Source organism: Dichotomopilus funicola, assembly GCF_033296635.1.
Source record: "Dichotomopilus funicola strain CBS 141.50 unplaced genomic scaffold C8A04scaffold_76, whole genome shotgun sequence".
Taxonomy (NCBI): Eukaryota; Fungi; Ascomycota; class Sordariomycetes; order Sordariales; family Chaetomiaceae; genus Dichotomopilus; species Dichotomopilus funicola.
In genome coordinates, this window is record NW_026944097.1 from 60165 (window position 1) to 75575 (window position 15411).

The following is a 15411-nucleotide window of genomic DNA, read 5'->3' on the forward strand; positions in this document are numbered from 1 at the left end:
CGTTCGGCGGCATTTGGCGCGTCGGATTAAGAGCTGGAAGAAAAACGGGGGTATCCGATAGTCCTTTCCCTCGCTCCCCACCCCCCTTTCCCCCACCTTCTCTTCCTCGTTTTCCTTCTCTTTCTTTCTCGCTCTCTCGCTCGCAACATAATGGGATCTCGGGGGTATCCAGTGGTGCAAATCGATTCATGGCATCAAAATACGGCGGGCGATTAGTAGGCCCAGATCTTGAGCTATGCGGTTGTTAGTCATAAAGGACAAGCAGGATGCCAAAATGGCCAAGGAAGTTGGGGATCTTACGAAGGCATCCCAAGAACCTGTGCACAAACTTGTACCGTCGTTTGACACACCAAGACAGCTAACACGGTTTTCGTGGCCCACAAGAGAGCCAACCTTCTCGCCCCGGGTGATATCCCAAACCTAGAAGGGAAACGGTTAACACTGTTGTGCGCAGAGGCAATCGACAAGATCGTGATGGAGTAGCTTACCTTGCACTCGAAATCGTCATAACCGGCGAAGAGGAGTCGCCCAGAAACGGAGGTGGCAACCGAGGTAATGCCGCAGAGAATGGATTCAGACTGTGATCAACGTCAGCAACCAAGATGTATGGGGTACATATTTAGACCGGGGAACAGAAAGTTGCTTACGCCATAGAAGTTGAGTTCCCGATCTGCGCGAATATCAAAGAGACGGCAAGTGGCGTCGTCCGACCCTGTTACGAAGGAGTGGCCATCGGGGAAGAACTGGATGGCGTTGATATCAGACTCGTGGCCGGCAAACGTCTGCACGGCTTTGCCAGCGCGAATATCCCACAACTTAGCGAACGCGTCGCAGGCACCCGAGATGAAGGTGTTCTGGTTAGTGGGGTTGAGGCTGATACTCATGACGTCGCCGAGATGGTCGGCGAACTCGACAACCTTGGTCCCCGTCTCGATATCCCACTTCATACAAGTCATATCGCCGGACGATGTCAGGATGCTCCGGTCGTTAATGAAGCGGCAGCACGACAGGTAGCCGGCGTGGCCCGACAGTTCGCGGGCTACCCTCGTCGGGCCATCGCGGTTCTGGTTGAGGTTGTAGATAGAACAAATGTTGTCCAGACCACCACACGCGACGAAGTTGCCGCTTGGGGCATAGGCGCACGTCATGACCCATGACGACCGGAGGGGGATGGCATGGACCTTGTTTGTTGTGTAAGCATCCCAGATGATGAGCTTGCCGTCCTGTGACGCCGAAACGAGATGCCGTCGATCGGTCGACCAGTGCATAGCGTAAATCTTGGCAAGATGCCCCTTCAGTGTCCTCTTTGGCTTCATCATCTGGCTCTTAGGGACCGGCTCGTGGGCTTGAGCGGCAAAGGCACGGACTGTGGTGTCGACAAGAATCGCGGCAACGGTCAGTTTTCAATTCCTAGCATACGACGAATTCCCAGGGAGCAAAACCAGAAGCATTGCTCGCTCAATCAGGTGTGGGCGTGGGCAACTCACGCGTAGTGTCTGCAAGCTCCTCCTTTTTCCTCTTGATCCTGTCCTTGAGCGTCTCAGCCTCGCGACGTGCCTGCTGGATGCGAGCCTGCATCGCTTCGGGCGACACGTCGCTCGACCGGCCGGGATCCATCTCTGTGCTGTGTGCGATGCAGATGCGCGCGCCGCGTCAATTGGGTGAGGGACGAATTGGCGATGGGAATCGTGGTCAGGAACGGCGTCGGCGATGGAAACCGTCGGGTCGTGTCGGTTCGGGCCGGGGAAACGGTCGAGGTGAGGTGAATGGAAGGTGTTGCCGGGTGGTGGTGGAAGTTGTTGTTGAAGTGTGGAAGAATGCGAGCTTCCAGGGGTGTGCCACCGACCAGTCAGACAGCTGGGAAAGCCGGGACAGGTGGTGCAGCGAAATAATTATCGGGGGGAATGGGAAGTGGGGAGGAGAGGCGACGGACCGCTGGTGGATAACCTGCGCACCGGACGGCTGGGGATCATGCGTTCCGCGAAGTTCAGATACGGTCCCTCGGTAACTGGGGGTCGCGAAAAGGGCCAAAAAAAAAAAGGGCAGAAAACCCAAAAAGGACAGCCGATTCCTGTCCCAAATCGTGAGGTGTCCTGGGTTGCGGATTCTGGGGGGGGCTGAAAGAAAGGAGAAAGGCAGAGAGGGCAGGCCACCTGCAGGATGGAATTGGAAGATGTGCTGGTGCAGACACAGCAAGCCGGGCGCGCTGGAAGTGGCCGGCGGCAGACCGGGAAGATTTGCGAATATTACCCTGCACTACCTTCTTCGGGAATGGACTGGGGGCAGCGGTCCAGGGGCGTTTGATTCAAGGTTGCAAAGCGGGCGGAGAATCGAGGAGCAAGTCCAGGGGGGAGGTCGCAACGGTCGTAGCCGAGAGGTTCTGGGAATGCCAGAAGCAAATCTTCGGTGCGCAGGCAAGTCTTGTTTTTCGAATTGACAGTTTCGCTCTTTTCTTCTTTTCTGTCACTTTCCTGCCGCTTCCCTTCCGTCACATTTGCCAATTGTCAACGGATTTCGAGGGGTCCCTTCACAAAAGTGGGTTCCCGCCCGCAGGCAAAGCGGATCGAATGACCGACAAGGAGCCGGGCCAGGGGCCGGATCAAGAGCCCCCTGCAGCTGGGCTCCACGCACGGACAGATCATTCTCAGTTCCCTCCCCCAAGCTCCTGTCGCTCCATGATTGCCAAGCGCTGCTTCCTCTTTCAAGAATCGTTCCCCAACGCCAAAAATGGACTGTCAAGAAATGGTTCAAGTTCAATTCTCTTCTCACATTCTGCGGCAGGGCACGTGAATTCGTGATCGGGACATTTACAAGAAAATTCTCTGTGCAACCGAAAACGGTGCAAAGGATACCTAAGCGCCTAGATCACTCGCTCGGGCGCCCGACAGTCAACGGGCTACAACCGTCCTCGGTCAAGAATCGGCGAAGGAGCTTCCCCAAACGGGATCTGGGAGGGGGGGATCAGGGCCGAGGAAAAAGAAAGGAAAAAAAGTCCCCCCATCTCATCGATAGTTAACGGCCATGTATCGTCGCCGAGTTATATCCCCAGCTGCAACGCTGCGGCGCGCACAGATAAACCGGCCGGGGCCGGCTCAGTCGGCGAATTTGCCCGCCGATGCCCGGGTCCAGTCTCACGGCATCCGTTGATGGAACCGGCCGCACAACGCCTCATCAGGATGTCATCTCAATCCGAGCCGGGCGCTGCACCGCCTGCCAATGCCGTGCGTCATGGCGCAGGCCGTCACCCACTCGGTACAAAAGTAACCAGCTTTAAGTGCTTCTGAAATCAAAACCGAGCCCACTGCGGGCGCTTCGCAAAGAGACACTGGCCCGCATTCACCGAAACGGTCAATAGGTCCTGCAAGCGCTCGCGTCCGAGACAATAGAAGAGGCCGGCATTAACCTTTTTAGCTGCGATGACAGCCGTTAGCGTTAGCATCACAAGCGGGGTCACACAACAGGATCGCCGTGCTTTACCAAGAGTCTAGAGACCCCATCGGGAGGCGCACCCACTGGCCTCCACAAGCATTTGCTGACATCCACTGTGGGACAACAACGCCAGCAAGCCAGCACACATAACCCCGCGTTTTACAGGCAGGAGGAGGACAGGGCGGTAGCGGGGAAGTCCCTGACTAAATAAGGTAGGGGGCAAGGAAGGTGCCAGGTTGGGAATTTGTTGTTGATAAACGAAGAAAAAAACGAGCTTGTTTACCGAGCGTTGGTTAGCTAGCATTTGTTAGCGTTCTTGAAAAATGCCGGCCCCCTCAGCTCGAGACCCAGTGCTCGATTACAAGGCACTCCCTAAGATCGAGGTAAACATCAACGGATCCACTTCCACCCATATGACGAAAATAGCTTGTTTCGAGTCATGATATGTTTGACTAACGTCTCCTCGGATAACAGCTCCATGCCCACCTCAGCGGGAGCATCAGCCGGCAATGCCTTCATGAGCTATGGGTATCCAAGAAAGCCACCGGCGAGACAGACTTACGAGACCCCCTCGTTGAGATGCCCCCGGACAAGCACGACTATGACTTGAAGACGTAGGCCCACAAGCTCACCCACCCATTGACATCCGCCGCACCGTTCTGAATTTACCGGGTTCCCTCCCTGGCATATCCTGTGACTTTGACGAGCCTGATATGTGTCGGCTGAGAAACTAACCAACAATATAACCTCCCCCCAGTTTCTTTCCTCTCTTTTCCTCGTACATCTACAACCTTGTCAACGACGTCGCTGCCGTGCGGTACACCACCTTAGCCGTACTCCGCGACTTTGCTGCCGATGGCGTGGTCTATCTTGAACTGCGCACAACCCCTCGCGCCATGCCCGCCGCGGGCTTGACCGAGGAGGGCTACGTACAGACAGTGCTAGATACCATTGCGGAGTTTGAGAACGAGCAGGGAGAGGATCTAGGGAAGCCAGAGGGGCAAAGGCGAGTTGGGTTGAAGACAAAGTTGATTCTTTCGGTAAGTAGTGCTCAGCTACCATCCTCGCTTCTTCCACCTAGACGTAAAGGACGTATAGCTCCGTAGGGTTGACTTGACCTACATTAACATACCTCTCTCAGATCGACCGCAGACACACCCCCACCCAAGCCTCCCGCATCATCGCCCTCGCCAGACATTTCCACCTCCTCCCCGAAGCTGGCGTCGTCGGTCTCGACCTCTGCGGCGACCCTTCCGTCCCGGTCAACCTCGCCGCGCTCACCCCGCTTTTCACCGAAGTCCACAGCAGTCTCCCCAGCCTGGCCCTCACGGTGCACTTCGCCGAGGCACAAGTATCGTCCTCCGATGCCGAGTTGGATGCCTTGTTGCTGGACTGGAAGCCGGATCGGCTGGGGCATGTAATTTGTGTGAGTGAGCGGGTGAAGGGGGAGATCGTGCAGGCCTCGAGGGGGAAGAAGGGGGATGAGAGAGGAGTAGTTGACACTGTTGGGCTGGAATTGTGCTTGAGTTGTAATGTGCATGCAGGAATGGTTTGTGGTGGGTTTGAGGGACAGTAAGTGTTTTTTTTCTCCCGTATGCAATTATCACAGTGTTCTACCATCCTCGCTAACCAGTTTTTGAACAGCCACTTTGGCGAGTGGTGGAAGGTTCAAGACACCGTCGTCGTACTAAGTGTAAGTGCCAACTTGCTTTCCAACCATCTAACCCCGAGACTACAGCACTAATACAGAATGTCACACCACGCCGTTATTAAAGACCGACGATGTGGGCGTATTCGAAAGCCCGCTATCCAACGAGTACGCACTGGTGGCCAAGCACTTTGGCCTCAACCGTGCCGAGATTTGCACACTGGTGAGACGTGGCATCGACGTCATCTTCGGAGGAGACAAGGAAAAGGAGAGGCTGAGAGAGATCCTGTGGACAGCGTAGGTAGGAATCACTTCCACACGATAGCGGCATCTATTGTGTGCTTGTTAGATGTTTGTTTCGGGATATAAGGAGTATCCATCCTTCTCTAACTAGGACAGACAAACAAAACTTGTGGGGCACTTAAAGCACGACTGCATAGAACAGTATGGGGAAGTGCCAAAGATGTAGTAGCAATTCACCGGGCTTACTGTGATTTACTCCTTGTGCAATCTGGAATCCATTTGTTCCTGTCCGCTCGACTATAGATAATGTCAACTACTCACTTGAATGAATATATACCGAGGCTAAGAGGAGAAGAGAAACGGTGATATAAAATAAAATAGAACAAAACAAGGGCAAGAACAAGAGGGGAACGAGTGGAGTTTCTCGGAGGCCATCTAAGCAGGTAGGGAGGGAGTGTTCAACCTAGGTTTCCCTCTCCGTGTCCGAGTTAAGGGAACCAACAACAAAAACATAGCACATGAACCAACCACCACGTCCATCCCGTCATCTCAGCATCCTCCTACCCGATAGACCGCAACCCTGCCTTCCCGGAGAACGCCAAGTCATATCTTGGCCGATTGATCTGCCTCATATTTTTATACCTTTAAAGTCCGCTTAACCCCCGCCTCGAAAACGCCACAAACAAAGCCACCAACCAACCATATGCCACGAAAGAACTTAACCTATCTATTGAAAACCGTTCTGGGCTCCAGGCGGATGGGCATCGAGATCGACCGTCTCGACCTGTCGGCGCTGGTGCGCACTCCGTTGGACAAGGTTTCCAAAGTAGCGCATGGCGTCGCTGCTCTCCTTGCGAGTCTTTACTGTTTCCTCGCGGCGAGTGTTGAGCTGCTCGAACGAGCGTTGCAGACCGACCCGTAGCGAGTTGGCTGGGATGAGCAGCACCTTGCGGGCGGTGCCTGAGATACGATTGCTGTTGGTGTGCGCGTAGTCCATGGCCGTGAGTTGGGCTGAGATCTTGGCGTTCAGTCGATGCGGGAGGGAGTGGGGGATCTGGCTGAGGATGTAGAAGCCAAGGGCCGCGGCTGTGGGAGGAGATGAACGGTTAGCAAGGTACTGCTACTGGGACGATGACCGTCGATCTATACGACGTTGTGAACTTACCGGCTGCGATAACGCCTGGAACAAACATTCGGCGCAGGTTGTCATTGCCCAGCAGCTGAGCGGCACGAAGGGCAATGTTCATCTGGCCGTACCCGCTGAGAACGCCGGTGCCGACGACACCAGCGACGGTCAGAGCCATGCCGGCCTTCTCCTCCCTCTGCATCAGCGTGGACCAGTCGACGAAGTCCCAGAACTCCGTCGCAATCTCGACCTGGCGTGCTAGCGCGTGTTTCTTGTGCTGGAACATGACGTCCGACTTGAAGTTGAGGTTCTCGTATTCATTGCCGAGGTGGCGGATGCCGAGCTCTTTGATCATGTTGACACTCGACACGGTCTTGTTGCGGGCGCGCTCTTCGCATTGCACGACGGATGCGGCGATTTGAGACAGCATGGCATCCTTGAGGTCGTCAGCGTACTGAAAGGCGCCAAACAGACCTGGGTAAGGGATGCCGAGGTTGCCTTCCCCGGCCTGAGAGATGGCAGCGTTGATGGTGGAGCGGGAAGAATCATAGATGGCCTTGCAGGTCGCCTCGATCGTCTGGTCGATCCTGTCACAAAGCTCGGTCTTCGCCCGCCGGCTCGACTCGAGCTGGGGCTCGAGAACCTGGAGCTCACTATTGACCCTCTCGAATTCCGACCTGGCCACCTCCGAGTTGACGGACGCCAGCACATTGACGTCGTTGAGGATGTTGGTCAGGTACGTCTTCGCCGGGGCCAGCTTGGAACGGGCACGCTTTTCTAGAACAAACCTCCGTAGGGACTGTTCAAGGGCAGAAAAGTCCCGCTCCATCTCCTTCTTCTTCCCTTTTCCTTTCGGATCATCGTCGCCGGGGTCGCCACCGAACCCGCCCCCGCTGGTACTACCAGAGCCACCGCCACTGGGCCCGCCAGGGGGAGAGGGGGCCATGGGGATAGCTGTGCTTGACACAAAGTGCACAAGTTCGGCTGACTCCTTGAAGGTATCGGGACTCAGCGTCCTGATCTGGTTGAGGATCAGCTTCTGGCAGCGTTCCTTGTCCTTGATGTTGTCGTAGCCGTTGACTACAACGAAGAGATAAGCCTTCTCGGCGGCCGCAGCGCGAATAAACTCGGTCGAAGTTTGAGTGAAGTGGTTGCTGGCGGAGACGACGAAAACCACCACATCGATTTCCTCCTGTCGCGCAAAGATGGCCGTGGTCTTGGTGGTGTCCATGTTGAGTCCCGGTGCGTCGATAAGCGCGATGTCCACCACGCCGTTGTTGAGAAGCGACTCGTCGATAGTCCGGACGTCCTTCACATAGACCTTGCACTGCAAGTACATCTCATTGTCCACCACAATCTTTTCCAGCCGCCGGAGCGGGAAGACGTCATAGGTTGTCTCATCGTGCCGGTCGTAGATAGCATTCTTGTGAACAGCGTGGACTTCCTCGATGCCACAGTTGTCCCTCGCGTCTAGGACCTCGCAGAAAATGCTGGTGCAGGGCTGCTGGTCCTCGGGGAGAATCTTCCGTCGTAACAAGGCGTTGCAGAACGTCGACTTTCCTGCGTTGAGATCGCCCGTCACCAAAACCTTGCTCGACGTATCCTCGATACGCTCCCGTAGTGACTGCAGGTGCTTGATACTCGACTGGATCTTGCCATCCAACAACGAAGCGATCGAATTCTTCTCCAAGGAGTGGACGAGTTCTGATTGGTGAGTTGACCCAAGCTTCAAATCCAACTTCAACACCGAGAACTCCTGGGCAATTTGCGGCGTGACGAGGCGTGGTTCAACAGAGCTAGCTCTGCTCTCGGCGGTTCGGCTTGATTCCGCCGCGGCGTCTTCGAGGGACGTCATGGCTCGTCGTAGCATGGGTGTAGCTGGTGGTGAGAAGGAAGATGAGGTGGCAAGATCCTCAGTGGTCGAGTAGGTATGGTGAATGCCGGGCCTTGGCCCCGGGGACGAAGGGGCATCGAGCGCGATGCGCTGGACCGACGGGTAGTGTGCCGGCCATACTGTATTCTTCTCCTGCAGCTCCCTCAACAACTCAACGACGGTAGAAATGGCGCGGGCGAGCGTGGCACGGTGCTGGTTGTACCAGAGTTGGTGAACGGCTCCCGGCTGAGGCCGATGGTCCGGGAGTATGTGAGCGGCCGAGGAAGAGACCTAGAGACCCGTGGGTTAGTCTATGCGTATCATCAAAACCCAAGTCACCGAGGTGTTCGGGTCGGGCAGAAACGGGCATACGATTTCGTCGCCGGCGATGCTTCCGCCGTAGCCGGAGTCCTGGTCGAGCATCGCCTGCAAATGGGCACCATACTGCGGTGCTGATCCGTTCCCGACAGTCATATAACCAGGCGCACCGGAGGGGGCCGAGCTTCCTGATGGGCTCCGGCGGCTTGAGCCGGCGGGGTGGTCGGGCTCATCGTTCTCGTCGTCGAAGTTGTACCTCGAGCCCGACTTGCCCTTGGGCGAGAAGTATCCCTGGCTCATGGTTTACAAATCGCTCGTCTGTTGCAAAGGGCGGGGTAGAGTGGTCGATGGGGTTGGTGATGGGAAACCCCTCAGCGTGGTTAGTTCATAATCTTCGAGGGCGAGGTTTGATGCTGTGTGGTTTTCATCATTTCCGAATTTCCCACATGGGTTTCGGACGAACGTGGAGGATCGAGCGAACCAGAAAGCGCGCCACTTGCGCTAAGCAGGGATTTCTTTCGTGAGACCCGCAGTGATCTCATGCGGGTGCTGGGGGCGGTGAGCAAGCTATATGCATAAATGCATTTATAAGGGTATGAGTTGTTTCAAGATATGCAACTAATGTGTGTAACAACGGTGCAGTGGCAGCGGGGGATTTGCCAGCCGTTCCCATGTGCCACTCGCCTGGGCACCCCGTCGCTTGCATCAGCGCCGAGAGCCGTTGCCTACCAGCTGGATACGCGGCCTTGGCCACGGGCATTGCCATCTCTTTTCCCTTCTTTTTGACCCCCCCCTTTGAATGACGCTCGGCTGATACATCCGAGAGAGCATACAATCATCCATCACCATGAATGTGAGCAACGCCCTCTCAATTACCACCCCGGCAATGGCGTCGGTTGTCTCTCGCCGACGACGACAAGGCTGAAGATAAGGCTGACCACGTGGTAGATCCTGGAATGGGCTTTCGGGAAGCGCATTACGCCCGCCGAGCGGTTGCGCAAGAATCAGCGGCTCCTCGACAAGGCAATTCGCGAGTTAGACCAGCAGCGAGTCAAGCTCGAGAAGCAAGAGAAGACGCTCATTTCCCAAATCCGCCAGAGTGCGCAAAAGGGCCAAATGGGCGCGTGCAAGGTGCAGGCGAAGGACTTGGTTCGCACCCGAAGGTTCGAAGCGCTTAGGCCGGTGTTAGTCGACCACCTCTGACATTGGATTGCCAGGTACATTGAGAAATTCTACGGCATGAGGAGTCAATTGCAAAAGGTGTCTCTTCGGCTCCAGGTATGCGCAATCCGTCCTTTAAACGAGCCGTTCTGTTTCCTCCCCCCTAACGAACACCCTCTTCCCAGACATACCGAACAAACGAGCAAATGATGCAAGCGATGAAGGGGGCGACAATGGCCCTCGGCAGCATGAACCGGACGATGAACCTCCCCTCCCTCCAACGCATTGCTATGGAATTCGAGCGCGAGAACGATATAATGGAGCAACGGCAGGAGATGATGGACGATGCTATCGACGACGCCATGGACGTTGGTCTGGAGGAGGAAGGTGACGAAGTCGTGGAGCAAGTGTTGGAGGAGATTGGTGTGGACTTGAGCCAAGCGGTATGTACACTGAACTTGACCCAGCTCGCAGACTCTTCACAAGTTTGCTTGCTAACTTGATTGGGACTTAGCTCGGCGAAACTCCATCAGGATTACAATCGAACGCCGTCGCAGAGACGAAAATCGCCCAGGCCGTCGGCGGGGGCGGTGGTGTTGGCGGGGCCGATCCTGGGGATGACGACCTCCAGGCACGGCTCGATAGTTTGCGGCGGTGATTACAGCTCGATATCTACACACTAAGCGACGCCTTAATGATTTCCCGGCCGCAATCCACGCCCTCGAGGGAGAGTTTCCTCGATTGGGCGCACGGGTTGGAACACTTCCTACGACATAAGACATGTTATGGTCATATATTAGGTGGCAGGGCAAGGGAATGTCGGGATGGGAGTTGGGGCGCAAAGGTGTATTTTCTTTCCAGGGGCGGCCACTGGTACAACACAATGCTCGATGTTTTATCTGGTACGGCACAGCATAGGGGCAGGGGGTTCGACACGACTCGTCCTTTCCAATAACCGGGACATCTGAAATCGACACCTCTTCTAATTCTGATTTGGGCCATTCCATACTTCATATACCCTATTCCATTCTCCGCTGATAACGTGCGGGGCTTTGTGGCTGTCTTGTTCTTTGTCGGTCCATGGTAGAGTTCCAAGTGCCACCCACAGATTAGAGTAGGAGTCGAGTGCAACAATCACACGGAGACGGGCAAATTGTGGGCGTACAGGCCCAGGCTTGAAATTAGGTTTTTCTTTGACGACTAGTGTATTGGGCTATTGACAGCATGGAACATCGAACATCACTTTCTCTGTGCATGGGAAGTCAAAGACGTGTTAGTCTCCAAAGTAGTTGACTAGCTGATGTCATCGTCACTTTCCAAGAACCCCAATCCCAATCCTCAAATCCCTGCAGACCACCCCTGCCTCCATGGCCTTGTCACCGAACTGGACCCTGTGCTCCACCCCAGCGTTGTGCTCAGCGGAAGTGCACTGGTGCTGTCCCAAATGCCCCGCCACCACCCGTACTCCCCCACAGTCGGCGGTTATGCCCCCCTAGAACCGCGCCCCAATAGCAGGGTGGCACCGAGAACTGACGCAGCTAGGCCCCGCGGACGTCGGCCGCCAACTCTCCTCTCCAGTTCCAGGTTTCCATTGCTGCCCGGGTCGAGCTTCCTCGACCGCAGCGCCGTTGGACTGCCGAACATCAGTTCTTGTCCCGTCATTCCGTCTGGTCCTTCAACCGCTAGATCTTACCTTTATTTCTTAGCTTCTATATTCTTACCACATCCAAAATAAACCCAACGTCGTCCTAGTGTTTCTTCGGATCAACCCTCCAGTCGACAAGCCCGGCTTCCATTGTGTGTGTGTTTGCTTCCGCAGGGTTCTGCAGCACCACTACCTGTTGGTGCATTACATCATCCGCCCGCATCACCTTGCACACAAGACCCCTCTTCATCACTGAAACTAGGCCCGCAGCTCACCCCATCGTGCCGTCACCCCAACGACGCAGGGCTCCCGTGTTGGCCAATTTGGAACACCCAAACCCTCCTTACGCGGCGGCTACCAAATCTTGTTGCATTTCCCATCTTTGCAAGCAACCAGCGCAACCCCCCTCAACGCCCTAGCCCTCCACGAATCTAACGACAAGCGACGAATCACGAATTACGAACCACTCCTTCCAGGAGTTCCCTTTTCCCGGCCCTCCAACTCCTCGTCTCAGCCTTACCTCAACTTCATCAGCTACACTTCCCACTCTCGACCAGCCCTCAAGCAACGTTTGGTTGGGCTGCGCCATCAGGTTGCAACTCTCTCCATTTCCCGCCTCGCGGATTTGCTTGACATCTTTGACATCCCGACTCCCCACAACACACTTGCGCCGGCACACACACGTATACACAACACCTACGATCCCTCCCTCTCTCTTGACCGGGATCTCTCACTTCCACAATCACGCTTCTTTGCCCACCACCCTGGCAGGCAGTACGCGGCGCAGTCTCTCCTCACAGGGAGGTCTGCTGAATAGGATGTTCCGTGGTAGCTCCAGCTCCGGAGGCTCGAAATCAGAGAAGGCCGACACCAGCTCTGTGTCCGACCCCGCATCAAGCACCAGCCCGAAGGAGAGAGCGGCCGACAGCGCTGGCAAGTCGCCGTCTCCGGACAAGGAACAAGACTTGGCTGGCGCCGACCGCTCCTCCCCGTCTCCAGTCAAGGCGGCGGACCAGGCTGCCAGTGGCGAGAAGCGCAGTGGCAATGGTAGTCCCCCGAGTGCAAGCAGCTCGGCCGACCAGAAGAAACGACGGAGCAGCGGGGTGAGCAGCAAAGCTAGCAGTCTGATAGCGCATGCCAAGAACACTCTTTTCACTCAGGTTGGGAGCCGTGCCAACAACGACCCGGGTGCTGACTCCAAGTCGTCTGACCAGACTCCTTTGCAGAAGCTAGGCAAACAGGACCAGGCCCTCGCTGTACCCCAGGGCCAGCACAACAATGCCGCGGGCGAATCCCTCCCCGGGCCCCGGTCCACCTTTCGAGTCGGCGTTTGGGAGGATAGGAACAAGAAGTGCAGGCGCACCATGGAGGATACCCACGCTTTCCTCTACAACTTCCTTCATACTCCGGCTCCCGCGCTTGGGGCGGAGGGCAGTGGGCAGGCCCAAGCGCAGCCCGCAACCGTTGTTAGTGCGAATGAGGCGGAGAGCCAGGGCGGGGCCGCAGCCGACGAGGAGATGACCGAAACCGACAATGGATACTTTGCTATCTTCGATGGACACGCAGGTACATTTGCGGCGGACTGGTGTGGGAAAAAACTGCACATAATACTGGAAGAGATCATTCGGAAAAATCCCAACTCCCCTATACCCGAGCTTCTCGATCAAACCTTCACGGCCGTCGATGCGCAGCTAGAGAAGCTGCCTCTCAAGAACAGTGGCTGTACAGCGGCTATTGCCGTGCTCCGCTGGGAGGACCGAGTCCCGAGCAGCCTTTCTGCGACCGGTTCGCAGGCGATCGCACCCGCTCTCGCCAAAGCCGCGGCCGAAGAAGCCTCCCGGCCAGAAGAGGCTTCGGCTTCCTTGGCAGCCCCGGATGCTGCCCACGCAAAGTTAAAGAGCACCGCAGCGAGGCAGCGGGTCCTCTACACCGCCAACGTCGGTGACGCTCGCATCATCCTCTGTCGCCAGGGGAAGGCACTGCGTTTGTCGTACGATCACAAGGGTAGTGATGAAAATGAGGGCAAACGTATTACTAACGCAGGTGGTTTGATACTGAACAATCGTGTCAATGGTGTGCTCGCCGTTACCCGCGCGCTTGGTGACACCTACATGAAAGACCTCGTGACTGGGCACCCATACACCACGGAGACCGTTATCCAGCCTGACTTGGACGAGTTTATCATTATTGCCTGCGATGGGGTAAGTGATGCCACGCTCTCGTTATTTACCACAGTACTCTTCAGAGACCTTAGCCAACTAACACCCACACTAGCTCTGGGACGTCTGCTCGGACCAAGACGCGGTCGACCTGGTACGCAACGTGCAAGATCCCGTGGCCGCGGCCAAGCTACTTGTCGATCACGCCCTGGCCAAATTTAGCACCGACAACCTGTCGTGCATGATTGTCCGCCTCGACAAACAGGCTCTGCTCGAGAACCAGAACAACAAGGACCGCGCCATCGGTGTCGAGGGCGACGCCGGCACCGGCACAGCTTCGGGCCATACTGGTATCAGCGAGACTGAGAAAATTCTCAAATCTACCCAGGCGAGCATTGCTGATGGCCGGAGCTCGCCCATGGGTGTGTCCGCTAGTAATAGTGGGAAGGGGCATGACTTGTCGGGTCCACCTGCCTCTGTACCCACGTCCGCTCCTGTCGCTGGTGAAGGGGAAGGCCAGGCTGGATTTGTTCCCACCTTGATCGAGGGTTCCGTGGAGGAGGAGCCGGCGGCCATCGGGGGCATGGACGATTTGAGGGTGTCTCCCGAGGCAACGGTCCCGCCCGCGTCTGCGTTAGAGGCGGAACCCGATAAAATCGAGCTGGATCCGCCTGCTGATGCAAATACAGCTGCGGGCGCGGACAAAAGCGCCTAGGGCAGACAGAAGTCTGCAAATTGTGTCAGTTGACGGGCCAGCATGGTGCGAGCGACCTCGATGGTCGTTTGACGCATTGGTTTAACATGATGTTGTGGTCTGGGTGGTTGGATGTTTTGATATGAATTGGACATGGAGGCGAGAGATAGTACCAACCTTGGGGAAAGGGGAAGGGAGAGGCGACGGGGCCAGGAAAAAAGAAAACAGAAAGACAGCAACGGGAAAAGCGAAAGAGACGTCGGTCACATGTGTTTTACTCTTGTTCCTACGCTTTTCTCCCTTTTGTTGGTCCTCCCAGCGCGACGATCACATCGTGATAACAAAGTAGTTTGTGTGGATATGTAGTCAGTTGTCTGTCGGTTTAGCGGATTAGGATAGGAGCCAAGCATGTAGACGGGGCGAGGTTGGATGGGATGGGGTGGTGCAATTGTTCTTTTTACTCTGCTTTGTCTCTCTGGTGGTTAACTTCGCATGGTTTTGTTCTACACTATCGTGGTGGTATTGTCGGACTGAGTCTGTGAGTTATAGATATGCCACTGGCGAGGTGCGTTTGTACTTCTTTCAGTTGTACATAGGAAATACTTGTCAAGACAATCAAGATATGTTGAACGAGTACTTTTTCTCCTGCACCCCATGAGGACCTCAATTGTAAACTGATACTTGCAGTAGCACGTAGATAGATCCAGGAGCAGAATTGAAGAGGATCTACGGCTCCCTTCTCGGCACCGACGACCAACTGTCCGGCACAATGTGTCCTTCATAAAGCCGTGATACAAGCCGGCATCGTCAACCCATGGTAGATCGTCACACGGGCCCGGAGTAGTTCAAGAATTACCCCTCCTTGAGATATATTGTGCAATGGTCCAGGATTGCCCATTGGAAGACAATGGGTGCACGGTGGTCTCTGGTGTCATAGCGTGCATATGATGCAGAACAACTCCATTTGGATCTGGGGTGGAAGCACGTAGTACCGGACCTCGACCGCCGAAGGACTGATTGATAAATATGGCGGGGGCTCAAAGGAGGGGGGATGCCTACGCATAGGTCATGAATGGAGGGCTAGGAGTGGAAGCTTTTATATTCCATTTCTTGCA

At 55.6% G+C, this 15411-nt stretch overlaps 5 protein-coding genes across 5 annotated transcripts; 3 read left to right on the forward strand and 2 right to left on the reverse strand.

Annotated features, from left to right (window-relative positions):
• Nucleotides 1-212: 212 nt before the first annotated feature.
• On the reverse strand, nt 213-1617 carry C8A04DRAFT_39821 (WD40-repeat-containing domain protein; the record flags this gene model as incomplete). The annotated part of the gene is made up of 5 exons (XM_062784728.1): nt 213-233; nt 301-420; nt 489-578; nt 648-1366; nt 1488-1617. 5 exons carry the CDS (start codon nt 1615-1617, stop codon nt 213-215), a joined length of 1080 nt encoding a protein of 359 aa, XP_062633894.1.
• A 2135-nt stretch (nt 1618-3752) lies between these two features.
• C8A04DRAFT_14886 (uncharacterized protein) lies at nt 3753-5378 on the forward strand (the record flags this gene model as incomplete). The annotated part of the gene is made up of 6 exons (XM_062778276.1): nt 3753-3812; nt 3904-4043; nt 4187-4469; nt 4571-5001; nt 5074-5122; nt 5205-5378. 6 exons carry the CDS (start codon nt 3753-3755, stop codon nt 5376-5378), a joined length of 1137 nt encoding a protein of 378 aa, XP_062633895.1.
• A 669-nt stretch (nt 5379-6047) lies between these two features.
• On the reverse strand, nt 6048-8937 carry C8A04DRAFT_14850 (uncharacterized protein; the record flags this gene model as incomplete). The annotated part of the gene is made up of 3 exons (XM_062778260.1): nt 6048-6406; nt 6486-8610; nt 8650-8937. 3 exons carry the CDS (start codon nt 8935-8937, stop codon nt 6048-6050), a joined length of 2772 nt encoding a protein of 923 aa, XP_062633896.1.
• A 547-nt stretch (nt 8938-9484) lies between these two features.
• C8A04DRAFT_31943 (Snf7-domain-containing protein) lies at nt 9485-10456 on the forward strand (the record flags this gene model as incomplete). Its single annotated transcript, XM_062781924.1, has 5 exons — nt 9485-9490; nt 9586-9800; nt 9855-9915; nt 9984-10241; nt 10313-10456. The coding sequence occupies 5 exons, from the start codon at nt 9485-9487 to the stop codon at nt 10454-10456; spliced, it is 684 nt and encodes a 227-aa protein (XP_062633897.1).
• A 1805-nt stretch (nt 10457-12261) lies between these two features.
• C8A04DRAFT_14869 (phosphatase 2C-like domain-containing protein) lies at nt 12262-14317 on the forward strand (the record flags this gene model as incomplete). The annotated part of the gene is made up of 3 exons (XM_062778270.1): nt 12262-12546; nt 12658-13644; nt 13718-14317. 3 exons carry the CDS (start codon nt 12262-12264, stop codon nt 14315-14317), a joined length of 1872 nt encoding a protein of 623 aa, XP_062633898.1.
• Nucleotides 14318-15411: the final 1094 nt, after the last annotated feature.